This window comes from Coturnix japonica, chromosome 11 (assembly GCF_054131305.1).
Source record: "Coturnix japonica strain WE chromosome 11, WE-NBRP24, whole genome shotgun sequence".
Lineage (NCBI taxonomy): Eukaryota > Metazoa > Chordata > Aves > Galliformes > Phasianidae > Coturnix > Coturnix japonica.
Window position 1 is genome coordinate 10,132,428 of NC_140673.1, and position 24,719 is coordinate 10,157,146.

Consider the following 24,719-nt stretch of genomic DNA (forward strand, 5'->3'; position numbering starts at 1 on the left):
CAAAGCTTTTTGGAAGAAAGATGCTTCCAGAAGCTGTCTTAACCAATGTTTATCAGAGAACTAAAGAACGTCTGAACACTGAAAAAGCCCTACCAGACTCAAATATTAACTCAAAAGTATTAATGCAGCTGTTTGTTCTCCTATAAATCAAGTACCAACTAATTTATGTAGATTTACATGCAGGGAATCTACTTCCTATACATACTAAGAAGTAGTGTGACACTTAGTAATGTAAGCTTCACGATGATCAGAAAAGAAAGAAGCACGTGGAAATTACTGCTAATTGAAAGCATTAAACTGCAGCAAAACACAGAAAAATAATTGCTCTGTACTATCCTAATTAGAATGATAAGACAATAAACAGTAAAGAAAAACACACATAAATTGAACACAGCATATTTACCAGTATAAATTTGTCAGGAGGTTAGGGAAAATGCTCATTTTCCAAGCAATTTTGACCAGACCAACTTTCTTTTAAGAAAAGAAACTTTTTAGAAGTTGTTTGCTGCTGCTCATGCCAACTACCTTTAATAATATTCACAGTGGCCAGGCCAGTTGCAATTCATCTTACTCTCATATATTTGTAGAACTCAGATTATGAGGCACAAATTGTCTATGTTCTGATTCATAATTTTATTATTGATTATTATTAATCTTAACATCTACCTTTAAACATTTCCAATCTATTAATAGAACTCAAACACAGTTTATGAAACAATACAAAGTTTAGGAAGACAGTAGCATTTCTGACCTGACCTTCATGTGATTGTTACAGAACAGCACCATGGGAAGCTTTTCGGCAACTAACTGGAACCAAGCAGACTCTGAACAGGTAAACATTTTGGTTTGGGGGGTGAAATTCAATGTGGAATAATTTTCTTCTGCAATTAGGTTTTTAGCTCATGACTTTTCTATAGCTAATGCACTGTTTTTGATACCATTGAAATAAAAATGATTACCTTATACCCATTAACCTTGGAACAAAATGTTTCTGTGCTGAGGGTGAGGAAAAATAGAAAATGAAGAAAAACAAATTGTATCAAGATACTGAAAAAGTAGAAATGAACACAAACAAGTTCCAGTATCTAGAGATGCTAGCACCAGAATGCAAAATGCAGAGCACTGTATGTTCAGATAAAGATAAATGCACCTCCACTATACCTAATACAACCCACATAGATGGAAACTTGTTTTCTTGTAAAATTTCAATAAAGGAGGAGATTCACAGAGGCCCATAGTTTGCAAGTTTTGGTGTTAGTAAGGTTTGGAACAATTTCCTCCAACAATGCGTTTGGACCAAAAACATTACCCGCACTTAGTAAAGGGCCCTTAAAATGATTAATGATTTCTTTTCCTGTACTATAAAAGAGGATAGTATACAAGGCACAGTAACTAAAAACACCTTCTGGGTAAATACTGAAGGAAACAAACAGATGAGCAAATGCAGAGAAAAATCTTTCTTAGAGAAAAACTGACATAAATCAAATGAGTCCTGCCTACATAAGTTATTTTCAATTATTCTTTACCACTTTGAACAGGAACCAGACAATCTGTGAAGGAGCATCTGAAGGGACTGTCTTTATGAATAGAATGAGCATGCTGTTGGTTTCACCTGCCATCTTTCAATTGCAGTGAATCTACTTATGGTGTGAATTTAACCTAATTCCACCATGTTTCTCCTGGTACTGAAGTACGTAATCCAACTATTACTTAGCAGAAAATGCTCTCTATTTGATCAAAACAATCTTCATATTTACAGTATCACCAAGCTTTGATCTCAGATATTTCTTTCAGATAAACCCATGGGATCTTTCCATTAGACATTTATAATTTCTACTGCTAAGTGATAATGCTCTGATTAATAAGAATGGTACATTAAGTTTTAAATTATTCTCTTTATCTGTACATGTTTCAGAGAGAGTCAGCAATCATCAGAACAGTGGCAGAAAATGTATGGCAGATGCTCTGGTAACGAAGTGTTTCACATTAACCTGGAAGAAAGCACTTTTTTTGCTGAGTATGAGGGGAAAAGCTTCACATATGCTTCTTTTCATGCACATAAAAAGTATGTTTATTTTCCTATAAAAGTTTGATTTTAAAATTTTAGCCCAATTGTAGCTTTGCATTCAAAAGTGCAATATCGGGCATTACTCTGTTTCTGGATTGAAACATCTGGCTACCAATATATTTCATTGTTTATTAGGAAGTATATTTCATTCAGTTGTAACTTCTGTAAGTAAAAGCTTGTATTGGTTCTTTATAGGCAACTCAATCTGAAAGAACAGAACATAAAGGATATATAGGATAAGCTGACAGCCATAAAGAATCATACCTGAGACACAGGTTATATCAGAACACAAATCCTTTTCACTGTTTTTGTTTTTGGTTGTTCGATTCAGGAGCCAGCTGGAAATCCAGCATGCTCAGTTGACACAAAGTATTCAGTTTTAAGATGATTCTTGCTACACCTTGGTGATTGTTGAAAATATTTTTTTCCCCACTTGGAATCTTAAGAACGTCAATACACTTTTATGTTCCAGATCATGCATCTCTTATTCAGTACTGCTATGTGAATGGAACTTACAGACTTATCAAACTCTGTACATTGATTTTATTGCCATACTTAATATGTGACCAAAAGATCTTTTTTTGGTTTTAATTACTTATTTTTGCTCACTAATCAAATGGATTTTTAGAAGTGAATGGCTAAATATTCTTAAAGTAGTTTCCATGACATAGAACAATTTAACATGATGAATACGTTTTTCATATAACGTATTCATTCCTCTATTAATAATTTCTCAGAAGGGATTAATCACCTGATAGAAAAATTAACTGAGACATCGTTAGAAGAATCTCTGGAGATAAAGAAACACGTTGGAATCAGATACCTATGGATTCATCAGTTTAAAAAGAACTGCTTGATCAGAAGTGGTCCACTTAGGAGATTAATATTCTTTCAAACATTTGACATCCAAAATTCAAACATTCAGTTTGTAGGGGATAAAATATACAGAAGGCTCATTTTTGACAGTGGAAATTCTAGTATATACAGAACTATAAAAAATGAACCATGCCTCTCCTTTTCTAATTAAGGTTTGGAGTCTGTCTGATTGGTGTTAGAAAGGAAGATAACAAAAACATTTTGCTGAATCCAGGTCCTCGGTATATCATGAGTTCTACAGATATATGCTTTTATATAAATATCACCAAAGAAGAGAATTCTGCTTTCAAGAAACAAGAAAAACACAGAAAAAGACATGAATCAAAATTATCTTATCATGGAGCTTCTAGGTTGCCTGTACACAGTATAATAGCCAGCATGGGTAAGTTAATAGAAAAATGTGTCTCACAACATGTTCAATAAACAGCACAATTTGAGCTTTTAAAATTGTATTCCCACAATTAAAAAATTAAAAAAGGGTGCAGAAAGAAAATATATTAAACGCTTGCCCTCTCCTCCTAAAAATGGTATTTTTCCCTTGACTGTACATATGTGTGCATGTATATAAATAAATACAATGTCATGAAGACATCAGAAATTTATTATTATTATTTTTACATTGTAGTTTATGGCTTGCACACACATGGAAATAACATCAATTAATTTATTATGAATTAGTTCAATTCTACGTAACGGTAATTACTTCCCTTCCATACCAAGTTACCAGTCTGTTTTATTACAACAAAGAATCTCATTCAACCATTACATTTTCTCTTCTGTTTCAGGAAATAATATCTTGAAATTTAAGTTAAAAAAGAAACAGAAAATTCAAAGTTAGAAAGTAAATGAAAAGTATCAAGAATTCAGGTGCCAACTTCTAACATAGGTATTAGTAATGTGAAAATGTCTAGGGAGTTTGTTACACGTAGTGTCAAAGTTACAATTATTACTAAATTATATGCATAAATGAGATATGAAATCTATTGATGATGCATATTAATATGAGTTAATTATACTTGGCATATATATTCATGGTTATATTCATGGATAGGGATGGTGCAAATTCACAGAAAAAGGCTTCCTCAAGAAAACCTATTTGTTATACTTTGATAATGATAAACACAACTAACGGATGCAGTATTCCTTATGGTCTTTGTCCATGAGGTCTGATAATCCCTACTAAATAGGAGAATCTCATTTAAATGTTCAGACTATCAAATTGTAAAACCAATTTTAACACTTCAGGAACTGTGGCTATCGATTTACAAGACACAGGATGTCGTACATCCAGCGGACCTACTCTAGCTCTTCCTTCTGAGGGAGGTAAAGAGGGCAGACGGCCCAGTATAGCACCTGTTCTGGAGGTTGCGGACTCATCCTCACTTCAGGCATGCGACCTGCTAAGTGACCAGTCAGAAGATGAAACTACTCCATCTGATGATGAAGTCTCTGCAAGCTTTGAGTATGTATATTGAATGTAAACTGAGTAACCTTATTTGAACAGTATTGGGACATGCAGATCAATCCAAGAAGTGGTAGCAAGCAAGACACAGAAAGGAAGTATTTCTTTTTAAGAAATGCTGTTGTCTGATAGCAGAATACTGTTACATCTATTTTGAAAGAAGAAAAACAGATCATGTCATCTATTTATGGGAGATTTTCTACACGCTGTAATTCAGATCTGTGTATGGCAGTTTACAGCATACACATAAAGGGACATTCATGACCATTTTTCATAGTTAGTAGGACTGAAGTAAGCTGTAGAAAAATACCTCTGTCCTGTCCTGACAACCAGGTAGTTTAACAGGCATATTGAACGCTAACATTACATATCTGACTTCAAAATACACAAACAATCCAAAATGTTATATGAGATCATATTATTACATCTAATTTAAAATGTTTGTTAGCACATTACTGAAAGTAACGATGCATTGCTCACAAAAAAGCAAATCCCGTAAACACCATTAAGATAAGGCAGTCAATTATGTTTATTGGAATTACTGAAGAGGATATTAAAAATGAAATACTCAATTAAGCCAATGGCTCACCTAGCAGTTTCACATCTCCAACTTTGCTAAGTATGAGAGGCCCCAGGGAAGATCATAAAAATCCAATTAAAAAAAAATAATAGAATAAGTCATCTACAGTCTGCAGACTGAAAAAGTAGAATATAAAAGGCCTCCTATTTTCTCAGTGTTCCCTGATGACTGTGGATATTCTGTCTGTGTATGTGCACCTCCCATTGCAAGTGACAGTCTTACTCACTATCACGTAGTCTCTTATTAAAAATGAAAGCCAATTAGAAATGTCATTTTTGGTGAAAGAAGGTAATGACCTCACTCATTCTTGAGATTCTCAGTGATAAATGGGGAAGGAAGAGAAGTTGTCCCACTATGTTTTGTTTTTTTTCTTTATTTTCCAACTTTCTTTATACTGCAGTGTGTTTAGAGCACTAGGTCTGCACACCACAGCATATCAGCCCATTTCCAAAGATGCTGAACAGAATTCCTTCACTCCACAACAACATGACAGCTGTCACTACATATTATAGAATGGGTCAAAGACTTAAAATACATACCCTTGTTCGTTCAATATACTTGATTCTTAGTCCACAAATAATTGTTACACTTAGACACAGGTATAAACATCCCATAGAACAGCTATAAAATGAACTGTGTTTCATTGGCTATACTAAAAATATTTTTTTCTATTCTACTAGGTATGCCAAAGGCTATCCTCCTTACTCTCCTTATATTGGAAGTTCTCCCACATTTTGTCATCTTCTGCATGAAAAAGTACCCTTCTGTTGTCTAAGACTAGATAAGGTAAAGGGAGTTTGCTGGTACTGGATAAAACTGCATTCACATTTGCCTACTGCATCTGAACAGTGAAACTCTAGTTTTTGCTTAGATATGAGCTTTATCACAGCCTCATTTTCTCATCCTTTTTCATCACCAAGCATTTGCATCTATTTCTAGTGATAAAACCTTCCATTCCACTAAATCTCTTTATTTATATCCACTGAACTTGGTTCTCGTTTTAATTTTAGGGGTGTCAGCATAACTACTATGAAGATGCCAAAGCCTATGGATTCAAAAATAAATTGATTATTGTTGCAGCAGAAACTGCTGGAAATGGTTTATACAATTTTATCGTTCCACTTAGAGCTTATTACAGACCAAAGAAAGAACTCAATCCCATTGTATTACTCCTGGATAACCCGTATGTAGTTTCTAAATATATTTCTTTCTTTTTTTTTTTTTTCTTTTTTTTTTTTCCCCCTGTGTGGTACATTTGAAAATCATTTTATCATTACTTTGATAGGTGATCACCCTTCAGATGGCCAACTTAAAATCAAAAACATTATGGCACATACATCTTTGCAAAAAGTGAAAAAACTCAGAACCTACATTGTCATACACAAAACTGACTTCCTGCTTACTGTAAATGGCTGTGTTACGTTCTAATGTCCTTATTCTTCACAGAGAACTATTAAAATATTCAAAGTAATAGGAATAGTTGCTAAAATGAACTAACTTTGTAAGCACTGTAAGAAAGTCAATCCCTTTAGCATTTTCATAGCTAGGAAACTGCACTTTAAACACTACTTTTACAACAAGACAATTAATGGCCTTAATTGGGATATTTTTCATAATTTTAGACTCTAAGAATATAAGGTTGAACCATGACTTAAAGAAACTACATCAGAAGATGTGTGGTACAGATACTAATGCTAAAGTGACAGTGGTTTGCATATACGTGCTCTGGTTGACTATAAGCAATTTTTTATGCAAAGATCTGCAGTGAATTGCTCTACTTCAGCCCCAAACAGCTTTTTAATGAAGCTCTATACACTTGTGTTTACAAAGCAAAGGTTTTAAGTGTATATATGTTATAGTATAAAATGAATTACACGATTTGGTGAGAGCTTGGATTTTACTTTGAAGACTTTTGGTTTTTGTTACAGATACTTAGGCGGTGGTGCGAGCATACAGTGCCCTCTAGTGCACACTATCTTTTCCACAACAGTGCCTGAGCTAACATCAGTGCTATGATTTTATACCTAAATTTCCTTTTTAATGACAAAATGTTAAGTTGTGGGTGATAATTAAATTATTACCCTTATTTTTGTACCTTCTAGACAGCATTTGCAGAGGCTCCTCCCAGCAGTCAGTGGGATGCAGAATGCCACCTGAAAAGCCAGCACGCTTTCTATACATGCATTAGGCTGAGTTCTTGGTGCCATTCAAGTCAATTGGCATTTTGTAATTTCTTTCAATGGACTCAGGAATCTAAACACCTTTGACTATTTTCTTTTTTACCAACCCACTATTCCATTATGCCTATTCTGATACCTATACATGGCATTTTTTTTTAGATTTCAGTTGTTTCTCAGAATGCAAGAAGAAATCCAGAAAGAGTTGTGAATAAAGAAACAATAAAACTTTATTTCTCACATTGTTTTTAAAATACTATTTTTCTTCAAGATTTTTCTCATTAACTTAAATTAGAGTTACTAGCTAATTCTCAAAGATTCTATTTCATATTTTTAAGAAGTTTTCACTGCTTATTTTAAGTACCCCTAATTCACGCACTGGAAAACAACTTGGCAGTGTGTCTTTGAAGCCAATCATTCATTTTTATATTTGGAATTGTACTGTGCCATAAATTTTCTGATTTAAGAGGTGCATTTATTAATAAGCATGTGATCATTCTGATCATTCCTTATGATTACAGCACTGTTAATTCACAGTTTTTCTGCAACCCTATTACCTGTGTAAAGAGATAATACTTCCAAGGTGTTGTTTTCTTTTTGAATTTAACAAACCACCATCCAAACTACCTGTTTTTTCTTTGAAGTATTTTAGAAGAGATGCTGCTGTTGTGATATTGTGTTTCATTTTGTAATCCCATCTGCTGCTTAGGCCAGATATGCATTTTCTGGATGCAATCTGTTGGTTTCCAATGGTTTACTACATGGTGGGCTCTATCGACAAGTAGGTGAAGTAACTGTTAGAAAATTTAACATTGTAGTGGTCAGTGGCTTGTTTTGTGTATTGTCATTGCATGTCTATGTGTGTGTTATGCTTGAGGATGATCTATCTGCATGCATGGTTTGTGTGTCTGTGTGCTATAGTTTGGGATTTCAAATCTCTGACTTCTAAAGGATGTCATTAGTAAAAGTACAACAGGGAACACAGTTTACTATCTTCAAAGCCCAAACATCAACACTGATTTTATTAGTATGTCTCTAGAAATTGCCAGGTAATACCTCTGATTCTAGAGACATCTTTTATCAGACTGGAGTTAGGTAAAATAGCTGTAGAATGTAAACTACACTAAAACAAATGAGTTTAAATGTGTCCAACAGTCCAACATTTTCCCCTACTTAAAATATTCACCTACTCCTATATTTGGCTTCAGAAATTCTGCTAGTATATGTTTGCATACCTGAGTTTAGCAGCATAGACTTAATGTAAGAATCAGGCATAAATGACAAAGGGGAGAGAGGAGCAATGACTCATTAGCATTTTAATAACCTCCTATGTCTAGAGTGCCCAAAGTAGAAAACAGCTTGTTTGTGAGGTGGAGCTGTAAGGTTCATTCTCCACACAGACATCAAATAATTTATTTCCTGTCCTGAAGTAGCAGAATCCATTGTTTTCAACAAAAAAATGTAAAGTATTCAACATTTTTAAAGATTCATCTTGTTGTAACAGGGGCTTACAATAGTGATACAGCTGCAGATTTACCTCGACAGTATCTTGTTCACTGTGAGATCTGCAGTGGATCTACAGAGATGTTTTCCACTTACCAGATTTGTTTTTCTAAAGCAAGACTGTGTCTTATGTTGTTAATAGCTACTTTTTTTTTCCTTTTTTTTCTTTTTCTTTTTTTTTTTTAAGGTCTTAATCCTATAAAGGTTACAGAAAATTCACAGAAGCAGACTAATTGAATTGAATCACAGTATCCAAAATAATTAATAACCTGAAGACCTTATACTCATTTAATTAACTTAGAAGATTAAATTCTAATAAAAATTACTGGTTTTACTTCAAAAAGGAAATCACTGAATGCATCCCTAGAGGTTTTTTTTTCCCCCCATTTGTTCTGAGGTGTGTTGTTCATTTTTATTTTTAAGAAAAGAATGTATAAAACTGAGCACTACACTCTATCAAAGACATTATGCTAAATTCTCTTGTTTGCAGTATTGTTAACACAAACTTAAGCATCAAATCTGACAGTACAGTCACTTTAAAATCCAGTCAGATTCTTTATTTTATTTTTTGACCTCTATTTTCATCAGTAACAAGACTTTATAATTAGTCTGTGTTTTCCTAAATGTTTCAAAATCTTATACAATCAATAGAAATCAACCAATCTTTAGCTAAATGCTACAATGTGAAATATACAAAGTTCCTTTCTTAATATCTCTGGAATTCATTTTCAATGCATTTAGAAATGCCATCTACCACCTTTTAACTATCTAATACATTTTTCCTGTGGTCACTTGGCATGAAATGTTACCAAATAGAAGAGAAAACCACAAAAGGAATTACACATTTACACCACCCCTTGTTAGAAGCAAGTAGGCTGCAGAAAACAATCTCTACAGAAATCCAAAGCTAGAATGAACTTCAGTAAAATGTACCAAGTAGGCAGCAACATCTACAGACTTCAAGTATAAAAGATGTGAGACGTGTAACTGGCCAGATTCCAGTAGTGCAGGAATCTGTTAAATATTAAGATATGTTGATAACTTCATTAGAATTCTAAAAAGTATTTTTTGTAACTCTCCACATCTTTAAAAATGATTCAGACTAGCAGTAAAACTAAAGAAAAGTATAGTTCTCTCATCACCAAAATGCAGAAAATATAGCAATTCTAATGTCAAAATAGCTTTTCTTCCTTGGAAGTAAACAGAATGATGCAAAAAAATGTAGCTTTTCAGTTTCCCCTGGAAACCACGAAATATTCTTTATCTTCTCATTTTCACTTAAGAGTTGCTTGGTTCCCAGCAGCTTTTATTACAAAACTAACGAACTAACTAAATAATCCTTCTGAAACTTTTCCAGAATTGTTTTAAAAGTAACTTTTCCCACAGAAAATAACCAAAACGTGCTTCATTTTGGAAATAAACATAAGGCATGCTGCCAACTGTAGCTTAGTTGTCAGTGATGGTTTTCTGTGGTCAAGCTTCACAGAAGATACTGTCCAGTGGGTGAAATGTTTTACTGAGGTACAGCTGCTCCTAAAATCACTGTAATAGCACTCTGACAGATAAAAGAGGAGCTTTTCAGATGTTCTCTTAGAGCCATTATTAACATCTTGAAAATGAAACATAGTTGTGGTAAAGAGCACCTAGAAATCATTTTAGACCCATTTATTGCCAAAAATAACGATAACGAAGCAAGCTGACAAAACAAGTGAAGACATACTGGCTTTCCAAGTAACTATTAAAGGCTCATTTTTAATTTTTGAAATAATTCTGCAATTTTAGGAAGAGGAGACTGATGGTAACATCCTGCTGAAATGCGTTCTGCATGACTTCAAGGAAAACAACTCATATTCCATACTCTCAATTCATAATATTTTTGACACACATTGTATTAGAAGTTATAATATGTACATGGAGTTGCAGGGAACCAGCAACTCAACGTGATGTATCAGTACCAACCATCACTAATCTTTTAAGCATTCCAGCTTTAAGTGACTTGTTGGATTCTTTCTCCCTCTTTCTCTTCACAAAAGCCTAGATGACTTATTAAGATGTGGGGTCACCTTTGCAGCTAATATGGTGGTGGTGGACAAAGAAAGTACAATGAGTGCTGAGGAAGACTATATGGCAGATGCTAAGACTATTGTAAATGTTCAAACACTCTTCAGGTAAGCAATTTTTTGCAGTCTCTTTTTACATGTTCCTTAATCATGAAATACCTAATAATTCTTTCTGTATTCAGATGAGGGTGTGTTTCTTATTTTTGTTTCCCCTTTCTTTTCACACGGCAAAAAGCCTAAGCTATAAAATTCTGTTTCTTGGCATAATTCTCTTGAAATCTCAGACAGAACTCACCCCCAAACTGGCGGATAACTTTTAAGAAACTACGTTCAGGTTTATAGGAAAGGAATGGGTGCTACTATTGAAAATAGGACAAAGAAACCCCTCATTTTCCTTAGTGCAGCAGTCCTTGCGCTGAATAAGAAGCTTTAGTTCTGTCCTATTTTAACTTTGAGATTTTGAAATTGCATTTAACACAGGTGCATCTCAATCACACATCCCATTCTGAAACTATAATTCAACTTAATAATTAAACGCTAAAAAAATATAATCACAGTGTTACACTACATATCATAGATAATCCAACTAGTAAAACATGCTCTGTAACCATTCAGTTGTCCTGCACAATGGCTACAACTAGATGGCAGCTTTAACTCATGTATGAAACTGGTCAGTATAAATCAAAGGCCACACAGTCCTTTTTGCCAATACAAAATAAATAAAAAGAAATACCATGTTGCAAGAATTAAAATAGTCTTCAGAAAACCTTGTCAACTTTGTCAAGTGCTGTATTTTACCTTCTTTTATAAATGTACTTCTCCTCAAACATATCCAATGTATTCACTGTATTTTTATGTAATATCAAAATAGCAGGTTTAGCAAAGTTTTTCAGAGCAGTGTAAGTAAGTGACATTCATCTGTTCTGCAGAATGAGATACATTCATCACATGAGCACAAATAGCTTTATAAATTAACTGTTAGATATGATTAAATATATTTTGTTATCCAGTAATCTCTGTAAGAAACTAATGAAGATGATGAACACTGTGGAGCACTACAGTAATGAACAAAAACTATAGTATTAAAGAAGGCTTTTACATCATTGGAGTTTTTTGCTAATATATGTTGTTCTCAAACATATTTACATGAATGAAGAAGATTCCAACTGAGTCATATGAAACAAAGTAATTCAGAAAATGTAAGTTCACCTAAATCTCACTGATCTGATTGACTCACATCAGCTGACCTCATTACGGATTGCAGGCAGTCCTGAAAAGATTATGCTGGTGCACTATAACACTGTTTGGCTTAAGTTGCCAATTCTAATAAGCCTGTTCTGGCATTATCCCCTGATTTACATAAATTTCTCGTCTTGTCAGAAGAGTTTTTCCCCACCCAGCTTTGTTTAGGAGATAGATGTGTTGTTTATAACACCTTATATACCTTTAAGGCTAGAAGTTTGTTTCATACCAATTCCAATTCTGATACAACGCTAACTTAGCAGATTTATAGTTAAAAGGAGCAAAGAGGTGCAACTCAAACAGTTGCATCAAATTAAAAAGGAAATTGTTAATCCTTTGGATGTAAAGAACAAATTAGAATAGATTAAAAGCACATGGAGCAATTACTAGATTTTGGCTGTGTCCCAGAGATCTTCCTCAGTGTAAAAAATGAAGCTAATCACCGACTACCACTTCAGTAAAATGGGCTTCCTTTAAGCAGAAAATCTGTATTTTTGTTAAATAAAAAACAAACAAACAAAAAATCCTGAAAACAAAAAGAAAAAGAAAAGAGGAACGTTTGTAAAGAATAGGCCTGTCCTATAGTTGAAAGCCCGCAGGCAGCGCCTTAAACTAAGATTGAGGCAATCTTGCTTTGACAATCTGAAACGTTTTTCCCCCCTATGTCCGCTGGAGGGCACTCTTAAATAAGTAGCATGAATTTCTACCAATAGCACACTTGTAGCACCTCTTGTAACCTTCTTTTATAATTCGGTGATTAACAAAATCCATCTGTAGCAGAAACCTTAACTTTTAAACTTCTGCAGATCATGTGCATTTTATCATTAGACCAGTTGTTTAATTTGCTTTTAGTTCTAAGTATTATACTGTTGTTTTATGAACCTTTAATGCCGGTCTGTTAACACAGTGAGACAAGAAATAATTTCCAGCCAGCAAAAACTTCAGTAATTATATGCTATGTAATACACAATTAACACAGAATTTAAAGAGCAATTATGCTCTTCCTCTGGACTTTTTCCTTGGGTTACTTAAGAGACAGAAGTTCGTATGTACAGAGTATTTCAAAGATTTTAATTTCTTTATTTTTTAATAAATGATACAAATGAAGCTGAAATTCCAGAGTGTTTTTACCATGTATTTAACCTACATATGTAGGCTTTATTCCCTAACTGCATAATCATTAGTAGAATGTGCCTTTATATAACTACTGCCCTAGCTAAACAGCCACAGAAACTCCTGAGCATACAAAGCACTTTTCAAGCTACAGTGCACAGAAAATGTCATTAAGTGATTCAGATTCTCAGCTGGTTTACTATCTCCATTTTTCCTTATATGATCACAATATTTGGTTATTCACAGGAACAGAATTGCTAACATAGCAATGTCCAGCACTTGTATAATCATACGATCTAATAATATATCTATATTTTAAAAGTTTAACAGACATAGAAAGCAATTGCAGTAAGATGACATTAACACACCCACTGCTAGGTAGTTTTCAAAACAGATTTTGCCACATTTGGGCTCTACTTGAATTACTAGTTCAGTGAAGCTCATCCCTGTAAAACTGAGGGCAAGGACTAAAGAGTTGAAAAAATGCACTGTGTAATCTATTTGGCATTACCTCACTACGATCATGTTCCAAGAAAAGCATACAAAATGATTAATGACTGTCGCGTATTACTGGTAAAACACAATAAAGAGTCTTATATCAGAGTGAATTATACGAGCTTTTTATACTGCTGAAAAAAGCTGAAGTTCTCAGCTGCTTAATTGAAAACATGGACATGAACACAAGTCACAGCATTATGTAGAGCCTTACATTTGTGAACTGTGAATTTGTGAATTAGAGCTTAAAACTACAACATTCTTTTAAAATACAGGTTGTTCTCAAGCCTAAGCATTATCACAGAACTAACTCACCCTGCCAATATGAGATTCATGCAATTCAGAGCCAAAGACTGCTATTCTCTCGCTCTATCCAAATTGGAAAAGGTGAGTAAGGAGATTTAAAAGTTACAATTTGAAAACATTTTATGATTTTTTAACAATGCTACCAAAACATGTGGAAACAGTGAAATCATTTCATGGTTGTAACACAAATATTCAAGTTTTTTGTTTGATCACCTGTAAGGATTTTATAATAATTTAAGGCCAGAACAGAAGCACTTAGGAAAATAGTCCAAGATACCATGAAGTACTGGAGAGGTGGAGGATAACGATCCCAAATCACTCACATCAAGAAAGGGACTAAAAAGAATTTTCTGTGGCTGTATTTCAATCAGCTGTATCTCACATGGGCACCAACTAGTATTTATAAGATCTAACAATGCACTTGACTGTTCTCAGTAGCAAGCCACTGAACTTCATGACATTTATGTTTTTGGATGACCCCAAAACACGTGTGCGGCGTGCCATGTCCTTGTATGTTCCTTACAGTAACTTTGCATTGCCTGTACACAATATTTACAGCCTTCCATGGCAGTTCCATACTGCTGTCTATATTGCAGGAGAATATAGTAAATCAGGATGGGCTGTACACCTCTTTCAACCACTGACAGAGGGCCAAAGCAGGGCTTCAGGTTAGCTTTCAATTAGTCTTTAGTAACTGGCATCACAGTATTAACAATTATGGACTATGCATTTACTTAAAAATAGTAAGAAGTTAAAATCACAATAAAAACTTGAGCCACACTGACATTCTCTCATGTTCTAACAAAATGCAACCCCCCCAGAAAAATAAACTATAAATTAAATGCCAATACAGAGAAGCATGGCACATACTAGGAACTACCAAAATCAGAAGTGCACATTTGTTACTAATCAAAAAAGAGTGATAATTCTGAACTTCCTGACTTGCATCAAACCACAACCACAAAGCTAAGACTGAGGATGAAGTAAATAACTATCTTAAAACATTATCTCTATGTGTGCATTCTATCAAACTGCACACGCACCATGGTCTGTTATTTATGTTCCTAGAAATGATCTATGCTTTTTCTTTGAGTGGTTATATCTCCTTTCTCATGAACTTAAAAAAAATAAAAAGCATCAGAGAAGGATCTGCTGGGCATCACACATGGAAAAAAAAAAAACATCTCAGGTGTTCTGACATATTTCTGGCTTCTGCATCTGCAATACTCTTGGGTAGACCAATGGGAATGCAGGTAATAGAGAAAAAACATCAACACCAGATGCCTGAGTAAAAATTGCATTTCTCACAGAACTATTTTAAGCCAGAAAAAAAAAAAAAAAAGAGCGAGCAGGTCTGTAATAAAAGAAAGGAAGCAATATAAGAAACTTAATATAAAGGGGAAAAATAAATGTACAGGCTCTTGTTTTAAAGTAGACCAAATGGTCTATATGCCTTTGGATACAAAGCAAAAGTATTTCTCAAATAAGTCCTTTGCCCTAACCACCCGTTCAAACCAAAATCCTCAGCAAATTCTCCCCAAAAGATGGAAGGATAAAGCTTTACACCTCATTCAAATGACTTTTTCTTATGATTGCCACAGTTGCTCATAAAATATTTTGTGGCACGATTCGAAGAATGTAATGTAATGTATGCTATGAAAGCATAGTTTCAATATTAAAGTATTTGCCGCACAATGCATGAGTTTTCATTCATAGGAGTTTCTTCAACTCCTATCTTCTACTTTGCAATAAACGAAAGGCATTCAAATATACGATGTAGAGCTACAAAATAAATACTCAAGGTCTTGTCTATATCTTGTCTATACTAGCATATCTAAGTAAGTGTTCTTTGTACAATGGAGGCAGCTGCTTTCTGTAATTTTATCTGAAATAAACTTGTTAGAAACATCCTTTGCTATTTCAACCAGAACATGTGTGCATTGGGCCTGCATACATCTTTTTCATGGTAAAGAAAAGTTGAGTCATAGACGAATAAAAATATAGAGCTTTGCTACCACTTCAACAGAATCAAGCTTCCGTCCCTCCGCCCTCTTTGCAAGACAACAGTCCTCTTTCCCTTGCTTGAGTTGAGATTTCAGCTCAATACTTCTATTTGGTCTAATGTTCCTCAGAAACAGCCATGAATCTTAGCAATGAAACTAAACCACAAAGGGCAGATTTAAACTCTAAGTCTAAACACACTGAACTTATTAAGGATAATGAAGTATATAGTATTTTTTTTTAATCGATTCTACAACAGAAGCAAGTTTACCAGATGCTTTTGAAATTACTTTCTGAAAAACAACCAACCCCAAAATGTATGCACCTGGACACATGCTTCTTTGGTTCTTCATTTAAGTTATTGATTTTCCTCAGTTAAACTGGCATTTCTGCCGTGCTTTTAGTGATTACATTGTTCCAGAAATACAATGCAACTCAAACTGATACAGTAGCATCAAATAAAAATGATCTTACCCTTACAATGCAAAATATTCTAACTACAAGGATACTTAAGATTCTAGTACGCTTTAAAGAGTATTTATTGTCAGGAGCAAAATGGATTTTTTAAGGACGTTACTCGTAAAAAAAACACACATGCTCTGCACTAGCATCTCTAAATATCTCCTGTGGACAGGACAACGTTGCCTGTTGGAATTAATAAGCATATACTCTAATTGCTATGTCAGTTATACTTCATAAACAAGGAAGACCTATAAGGGCATATTTTCTTCATATGACCTAGTGACATAAAAGCACAAAGGAGTGTGACCATATAGAATAAACATATACAAGATAATTTTCCCATTTAGCTTTACTTTGCTTACCTGCATCGCAAGCAAAGACTCTCAACAACTACAATAGCAAGCTGACGTAAGTGATTTTATTTGAAAAATATGATAAATAAACCTAAGCTGAATAATATGGAAATAGAGTCTTTGGAAAGAAAGTGAAGTTGAACATGTTAACTACAATTATTTCCCCATTGATAACTAGAAAAGCACTGACATAGACATATCTGCATATAAAATGACAGGAGTCTGCTTATTGATAATTTGCCATATATATGGGCCTGCACCTGTAGTCTTGACCTGCTTGCAAATTAGCAAATAACCTGCTGTTTTGTGGAAAGCTTATTTAGCCAGTAAGCCGGAACGTAGCTAACATTTTAAAAGTAAACAGAGCAGCTCACATGGCCTCAGTCACAGTGGGAGCTCAAAAACAGTGCCAGAAGTGTTGGACTATACTACGCAGCAGGCTTTGGTACCCCCACCACCAGCTGGAGAAGTACTTGCAGCAAATCAGTAACCTCACAACTTCAGTCACAGTGGCACTTTGAACTTTGAGATTTTGAGTTCCTATTTGAACTCAAGAACTGCTAGTGAAAGATGCAATCTGTTTGACAAGGCCAGTTAGAAGTATCTGTGTCAACCTGGTTAGGAATGAGCTTTGACTTAATGAGTTGCATTGGATGATTCACAAGCTAGAACAGACTTTGCGTATCACAGAATCAGAGCATGGTTGGACTTGAAAGCAACTTCTTGAAGTTTTCTGGAGAATGGCCCTTGCTCAAAGAGGGTCACCTGGAGTAGGTTGCCCAGGACCATATCCAGACATTTTTTGCTCATTTCCAAGGAAGGACTCCACACGTTTTGCTACTTTGTCACCCAAAACAGTAAAATATTTCCACATGCTCAGAAAGAACCATTTGCATTTCAGTTTATGCCCATTTCCTCTTGTCCTCGTACTGGGTACCACTAAAAAGAACCTAGCTCCACCATCTTTTTATCTTCCCTTCAAATATTTGTATACAATAACAAAATCAGCATCAACCAACCCACCCACAGCTCCCCATACCTTTTCTTGAGACTGTTTTGTCTGAGTACTTTCTCATCCTTTCCTTATGCTTCAAAACCTTGATCATCATAGTAATGCTTAGCTTGACTTTCTCCAGAACATCCACGTTCTTCTTGTACTGGGGAGCCCAGAACTACGCACTGTGTTCCACACTTGGCCTCACCAGTGCTGAGAAGAGGGGAAGATATCACCTCCCTTGACCTACTGGCAATACTCCTCCTAACTCCCAGTTAGCTGCCTTTGCAGCAAGGGCTCACTGTCAACTCACGTTCAATTCTGAATCCACCAGGACCCCCATATCCCACCCCACAAAGCTGCCTCTGAGCGTGTTAGCCCCAAGCACAGACTGGTGCATGTATGTGATGCATATGCCTCTCCATTCAATATTAAAAAACATGACTTCCCTGTACTTTGAGAACATGCTCTTTATTACAACTCCGAGATGGAAGCTTGATACATTGCCCCTCCTTAAAATAGGAAAAATTACTTCAAATCTATAGTTTTACTCACCAATAATGGAAGGAATAGGAAGCACATTGCTTCGATTTCTCTATGTATGAGCTGTGATAAGAAAAATGAATAACTATTTATGTTTTTCTGCTCCTCTTCCCCAGAAGCATCAAAGCAGAAAATGTCTGCCCTATTCTGTCTGATCTGTTTCCTCTGTTCATAATTCATGTTGCTAGTAGGCTTTCTGAACATGAATTAGAGTCCACTGTCCAAGAAATCTGGATAAGGAATAAAAAGAGCTTTGCTTTAAACACAGTTGAAGTACCTCAATCTCTGTTTAAGATGATTTGGTAGAACATCAAATTACAGATATAATGATTTAAACAACATATGCATTTAACAAAAGCTTTCAACCTGGAAAACTTTTAAGTATATAATGCAGGCTATGTATTCATGGAAAGTACATTCAGAGAAAAGTGATTTTTATAATTTTTATCTCTTTCAAAATAGCACCAAGTTGTTACTATAATCCCTCCAAAAGCAGTAATTATTTTTCCCCCCATTATTTTTAATTTCCATACAGAAAGAACGGGAGAAGGGATCTAATTTAGCATTTATGTTTCGACTTCCTTTCGCCGCTGGCAGGGTTTTCAGCATCAGTATGTTGGACACACTGCTGTACCAGGTACTGTGAATAACCATGTACCTTCATTTAACGAAGGCATGCCATGTTGTCACCCATTTTTTGTACTTAATTGTTGGATTATCTTGTTTTCCTACATAAACACATTAATATAGGTGTTGTGCCAGGAACAATCAAAGGTAAAAGACCATGGAGCGCATTCTATCTGACAGCACTGCTTGCAGTCACCAAACCAAAACTGACTGTCCTTGAACAAAGTCCTTTTAAATATTATAATACTGTGAATCTCTCCACAGAACAATGGGTAGTTTTAATACAAACTGTATAAAATTCAGATTACAAAACATTAAGCAAAGTATTAAATACTCATTGCCCATTCCAACAAAATAGTGCCTCTAATCACAAAAATCAATAGAAATATTTGTATGAATAATTTATCAGCAACCTTCACTTGCTGATAGAAGCTTTTATTACTTCATCCTGTCTTATCCTCTTACTCTTGCCAACTAGACCTCCAGGTAAACAGCTCATTCATGAAGCCATCACTCTTTGAAGCCAAAGAGCTAGTTGCAAGTTCCGTTCCAAGGAAGGATAGCCTGCTTTGAATGCTGCCTTTCTACACCCAAGAGGTGGCAATGAACAAACAGATCTACCACAGTTAGCAGAGCACACATGGCTTTCTGATTCCAGCAGTCCAATTGATAAGGAGGTGAAACATTTCCAGTTTTAGCTTATCTAATGTGCATTCCTGGCCTCCTTAGCATGCATTCCTACATTTAGTTTGGTTAGTCCTCTCTAATTTCTATCATTCTACCAAAGCAACAAGCCTGATTTAGGATAAGGCAGATTTCACCTTATTATCTGGACCAGCAAAGACAAATTACTCCAGTTTTAGTTAAAATAATAGAAACCTCACCTTAATATTACCCACTACTCTATGCTGCATCTTCACCTAACATAGTACAGCATTTCCTATGCAAAGAAGATAGTCATTAAAGTTTCACAATTAACAAATTCTAACAAGTTACTTCCATTGATAAATATCTTACTTTTCAAGCTACCTCATCATGTCCTTGACTCCTCTATGGATATATATGTGCAGAACCAATTTTGTTTGTTTCTTTCTTTTTTAATCAATAGATTCAGCATGCATAAAGAAATAACTATTTCTGCACTGATAAAGATACTTAGAAGATATTGACTTTAAACACAGATGTACAGTTTCTGTGGAATTCACATATGGTGCATATGGTTATCTGCTCATCTATTCACTGAAGCTTTTTTTCTGTCTTTCTGTGTCTTCTGTCAAAAATCTTGCAGTCATTTGTGAAAGATTATATGATCTCTATCACAAGACTTCTCCTGGGACTCGATACAACACCAGGATCTGGGTTTCTTTGTTCAGTAAGTTTTAAAAAAGTATATTTACTATTACAAAGCAACAGAGAATATTCCATATGGTTTGCAAAACACCTCTACTTCCTTTGTAGAAAAGTTTTGTTTGTTGAATACCAAGAAAGCCCATCTGTTTCCTTTTTCAGCAGGGAGAAAAGGAACAACAGGAAATTTGGTAGAAAACATGCATAGTTTTAGTTATTTCAAAAATAAACCAATGACCGAACAAACCAATCCTCCCCACCCCACAAAACACAATACATACCCCGAAGCATAAAGAAATACAGGAATATGCAAGAAAAGTGCAAGTTTATTTGTTGTTATTGTTTTAATAGATGCGTATGGCAGTTCAGTAACCAATTATATTAACCGAACACAAGGGCTGCTCCAAAAGACACGTCTCCTATTTATTATTTTGCTCATGGTGTCAGAGACAGACATTGGTGGTGCGGCAGCAGAGGTTGAACATTCCCACCAGTATTCTGTTACATTTTGCTATAATGCAACAGATAGCCACAGTGGCAGTCTGACAAAATGGCTTCTGACATGGAAGTGCATTTGAAGCAAAGGCCAATGAATTCCTCCATGTGAGAAAATGGCATCTTCTGACTCTCACTTAGGCTTGCTGAATGCCTACAGAAATCACACTGGATGTAAACACAGTGAGTGGTTCAGTTCAGCAGAGGTGGCAGCAACATGAAATACAAACCACATTCTGGACAGCCATGCTGACTTTTATGGGCACAGCACATAGGCTCTTGCTCATTATGGATGAAAATGCATAAGCTAGTGGCTGTGATTGCACTGAAACATGGTGTTTTGTAGCTGAGAATTTGCTCTATCAAACGATGTTATTGTGCTCTTGATACCTGTTTTAGTTTCCACTGAAATAAATAGAAGATATGACTTTCAGAACAACCTACGTTTATCAAAAACAAGAAACTCTTCCCGTGTAGTTCATCCTGATTAGTACTTATTTGTAACACTATTTTATAACTTCTTCCATCATAGGTAATGGAGGGCAAAATTGAATCTTACATAAAAATCATCTATACACATACCTAAACGGAGGTCATTTGGTGCATTTCAGTGAAATGCAAAAGTCATCTCATTCACATGTCAATACCCTCCATCCAGAGTTAAAAATATTATAAGTGGGTTACTCTACTCAACTTTATTTTCTCCCATACCCATCAACCACAGTAGGAAAGATATTAATAGAAGTTGAGTCATTTGCCAGTTGCTTTCTAGTCAAGTATAAAGCATCATAGGTTGTTGCTCTCAAAAAGGAAGTTATCTTTGCTCTAAATAACATTGCTTGAAGGAGTTTGTTTTGAAGAAAACCACTTCAGAGTCTATTGGTCACTCAATTAACTTTGTTACAGCAAATGTCATTTAGCTGTATCTCTAACAAGAGGCTCACATATCTTGAAATAAAGCTCATGTAAGATGTTAGTTACTTGAAATTAATTTAAGAACTCATTCTTACACATTTACATTTAACATATTGCCTTCTTCCCTTCTCCCAAATACTCCACATGCAGTGTAAAGTACACTTGTCAGGATGCACTCAAAATACGTGCTTGTTCTTCAGCCTGCCACCAGATTCTTAGTACTGCTAATACTTAATTCATCATTTACATTTGACTCAGATGTATGAAGGAAGTTTTTGAGTAACTTTAAAACAAAGACAGGTCGTTCCATCAGTCTGAACCATTTGCACTGTAGTGTCTCCCGAACAGAGAACAAGGGAACGATGTCTACAACCTCTAGAAATTTCAGGTTTATTGTGGATGAAAGGTGCAATGCTACAATATGATCACTACCAGTTAGCACTTGGTTTCCAAAAAATTTCAAGAGTACTATAATGAACAAGAGGTAAGCCCTCATGAGTTTAAGTTTTCTTCCTATTATTATTTGTTCAGATGAAAATCACAGAAGAGGATTTATGGATTAGAACATATGCCAGACTATATCAGAAACTTTGTTCTTCTACAGGAGACATTCCAATTGGAGTCTACAGGACAGAATCCCAAAAGCTTACAACGTCTGAAGTATGTCAGTTTACTATACTCTCATGGGATTTTGTTACCTCTTATTTAAAGAGCATTGGGAATGCCATGTCTGAAAAAGCACCTAATTCCAGCCCACTGAAGGTCACCACCTGCTGATGCATATACAGTCAGGTTAACACATTGCCCAGTCTACGTACAGATTTTCATTCCTTTGCTCATCCACAAAGAAGCAGCTGACTGAAAGAATAGCTCAAGCACAGGTAGGACAGGCTCTGATAGTTAGCTTTAGTCTAACCTTGCATGTAGTGACAACTAACAGCACTATCAATATGCTGTACAACCAGTGTGGTAAGCCTTTAAGATTATTTTCAACACTGATAAAATCAACAGAATTTTGCTTTCAGACTTTTTTCCTAAAAGGAAAAAAAGAAATTTAGAGACTTGTCAGCACTGCAGATAAATCTACTTTACTCACAGATCACTTTGAGCATATTAACTCTTTCTGTTATTAGGAATTCTATTAAGTAAGCAATAACCACTTTCAAGCCATCCTTTTTTTATGCTTAAAAAAAAAAATAAAATAAAAACAGGACAAGAAAACCAAAATAAAACACCAATACTCAACGCATCGAGATCAGTCACAGAATCTAAGAATGGCTTGGGATGGGAAGGGCCCTTAAGGCTTACACAGTTCCAACTCACTGCCATGGACAGGTTCACCGCTCACTAGATGAGGCTGCCAGGGCCCCAGTCAATCTGAACTTGAACATCTCCAGTGATGGTGCATCCACAAATTCTATGGGCAGCCCATGCCAGGCTCTCACCACACTCCGAGTAAAGAATTTCATCATAAAATCTAAACTCAATCTCCCCTCTTTTAGTTTAAAACCATTCTCCCCTTGTCTTATCAATATTTTCCCCTACAAGAAGTCTGTATCACTCTCAATTATAAGCTCAATTATAAGTAATGGAAGGCCTCCAGGAGGTCTCCCTGGAGCCTTTTCTTCTCCAAGGTAAAAAAGCTGAAATCCCTCATCAGAAACCAGGTAGTAACTGGGTAATAGGATGTACTGATACCAGGGATTGTTTACTATTTCAATGAGAGTGAAATACATGTTTTAAATATCACAAGAACAACTCATTATCAGCGGTTTCAAAAAACTGATAGTATTAGCTAAATCTTACACTGAAGTTAAAACAACTTGAAAAGAGAGGATGTGTAGTGTTTCCCCTTATATTTCTTATTTTCTTTTTGTATGTTACAACTACATATGTAGTCCACCTACTTGAGTTATTAGGTGAAATGAAGAAAACAGTTAAAGACCAGATTTTGATGCTTTTAAACTTGCTTTTTTTCTTAATTGTCTTGGTGAAAAAGCAGCACAACTGTACCTAAAGGTAGAAACTTCAGATTACCTCTGAAACGTGCCGTGAATCACACTGGTAAGAGAAGACATTTGCCTTTCATCTTAAGAGAGCCCTCAGCAGCGCAATAAGTGTTGAATTACTCCCTAATGAATTCACAACATATATCTAAACAGTAGTTTAGATAATCTCAAGTTATATAACTTGAATTTCTAAAAATAGGATTTTCAGCTGCACTACTGAAAACATTTTACTCCACTTCCATTTTTAATGACCTTTCTCTCATAACTTTCCTTTCAAGTCTCAAATCTCTATCAGTGTAGAAGAATGGGAGGACACTAAAGACACCAGAGATCAGGTCAATTATCGGAATAATCATCGTAATTCAACATCTAGTGATCAGTCTGACCATCCCTTGTTACGACGAAAAAGCATGCAGTGGGCTCGACGGCTGAGCCGAAGAGTACCAAGACACTCTGGTAAAACAGCTGAGAGGATAAGCCAGCAGCGAATGAACCTTTACAGAAGGTCAGAAAGACAGGAACTTGCTGAACTCGTGAAGAACAGAATGAAACATCTGGGCCTTTCTCCAGCAGGATACGGTATGCAATACTTTAACAAAAATACCGGTACTATAGAAAAAAGGCCTCATTTTTATGGATGCCATAAACTAATTGGTTCAAGTATAAATGAAGACAGAATTGCTGTGAAGTTTGTTTTTAAGTCAGGGTGGAGACTTGTCTGTATGAAGGAGGATAAATTTTAACCAGGTGTTTAAAATGAATGCAGAAGTGTCACATAGAAGTCATTTTATGAAGTATTTTTATAGGCTGCTTTTACAAACCAAGTCCATTTCCAGCAACATAAGAACTTTAAAAGCCCACAATATTGACAAGAATTCTGTAACACCCCTTTAATATATGCACCACAGCTGCGTGGGATGGCCCTCCACGATCTTGGCTTTATGGCCAGCTGTATAGAAATTCGCAAAACCGTGGTACTCTTATTACTAGGAAAACTAAGAATTCATAAATATCAACTTATCCAACTGTACTGGAGGTTCAGTACAAAACTTAGTGCTTTCTTGTTTGTAATAACCAACACTGAGGTTCCC

General features: G+C 35.3%; 1 protein-coding gene across 8 annotated transcripts in view; it reads left to right on the top strand.

Annotated features, from left to right (window-relative positions):
- The window catches only part of KCNT2 (potassium sodium-activated channel subfamily T member 2), a 107,092-nt gene that overhangs the window by 76,373 nt on the left and 6,000 nt on the right, over nt 1-24,719 (top strand). For 2 of the 8 annotated variants that reach the window (XM_085511140.1, XM_085511144.1), the window contains exons 16-28: nt 776-832; nt 1,916-2,065; nt 3,097-3,326; nt 4,190-4,406; nt 5,667-5,772; nt 5,997-6,169; nt 7,873-7,944; nt 10,700-10,834; nt 13,852-13,963; nt 18,771-18,872; nt 20,151-20,234; nt 22,151-22,279; nt 23,907-24,207. In XM_085511140.1, the coding sequence (XP_085367266.1) occupies nt 776-832; nt 1,916-2,065; nt 3,097-3,326; nt 4,190-4,406; nt 5,667-5,772; nt 5,997-6,169; nt 7,873-7,944; nt 10,700-10,834; nt 13,852-13,963; nt 18,771-18,872; nt 20,151-20,234; nt 22,151-22,279; nt 23,907-24,207 (1,868 nt within the window). Of the gene's footprint in view, nt 1-775; nt 833-1,915; nt 2,066-3,096; nt 3,327-4,189; nt 4,407-5,666; nt 5,773-5,996; nt 6,170-7,872; nt 7,945-10,699; nt 10,837-13,851; nt 13,964-18,770; nt 18,873-20,150; nt 20,235-22,150; nt 22,280-23,906; nt 24,208-24,719 lie in introns of those variants that run through there. The other 6 variants (XR_014932655.1, XM_085511141.1, XM_085511143.1 and 3 more) reach the window with 6 other exon arrangements.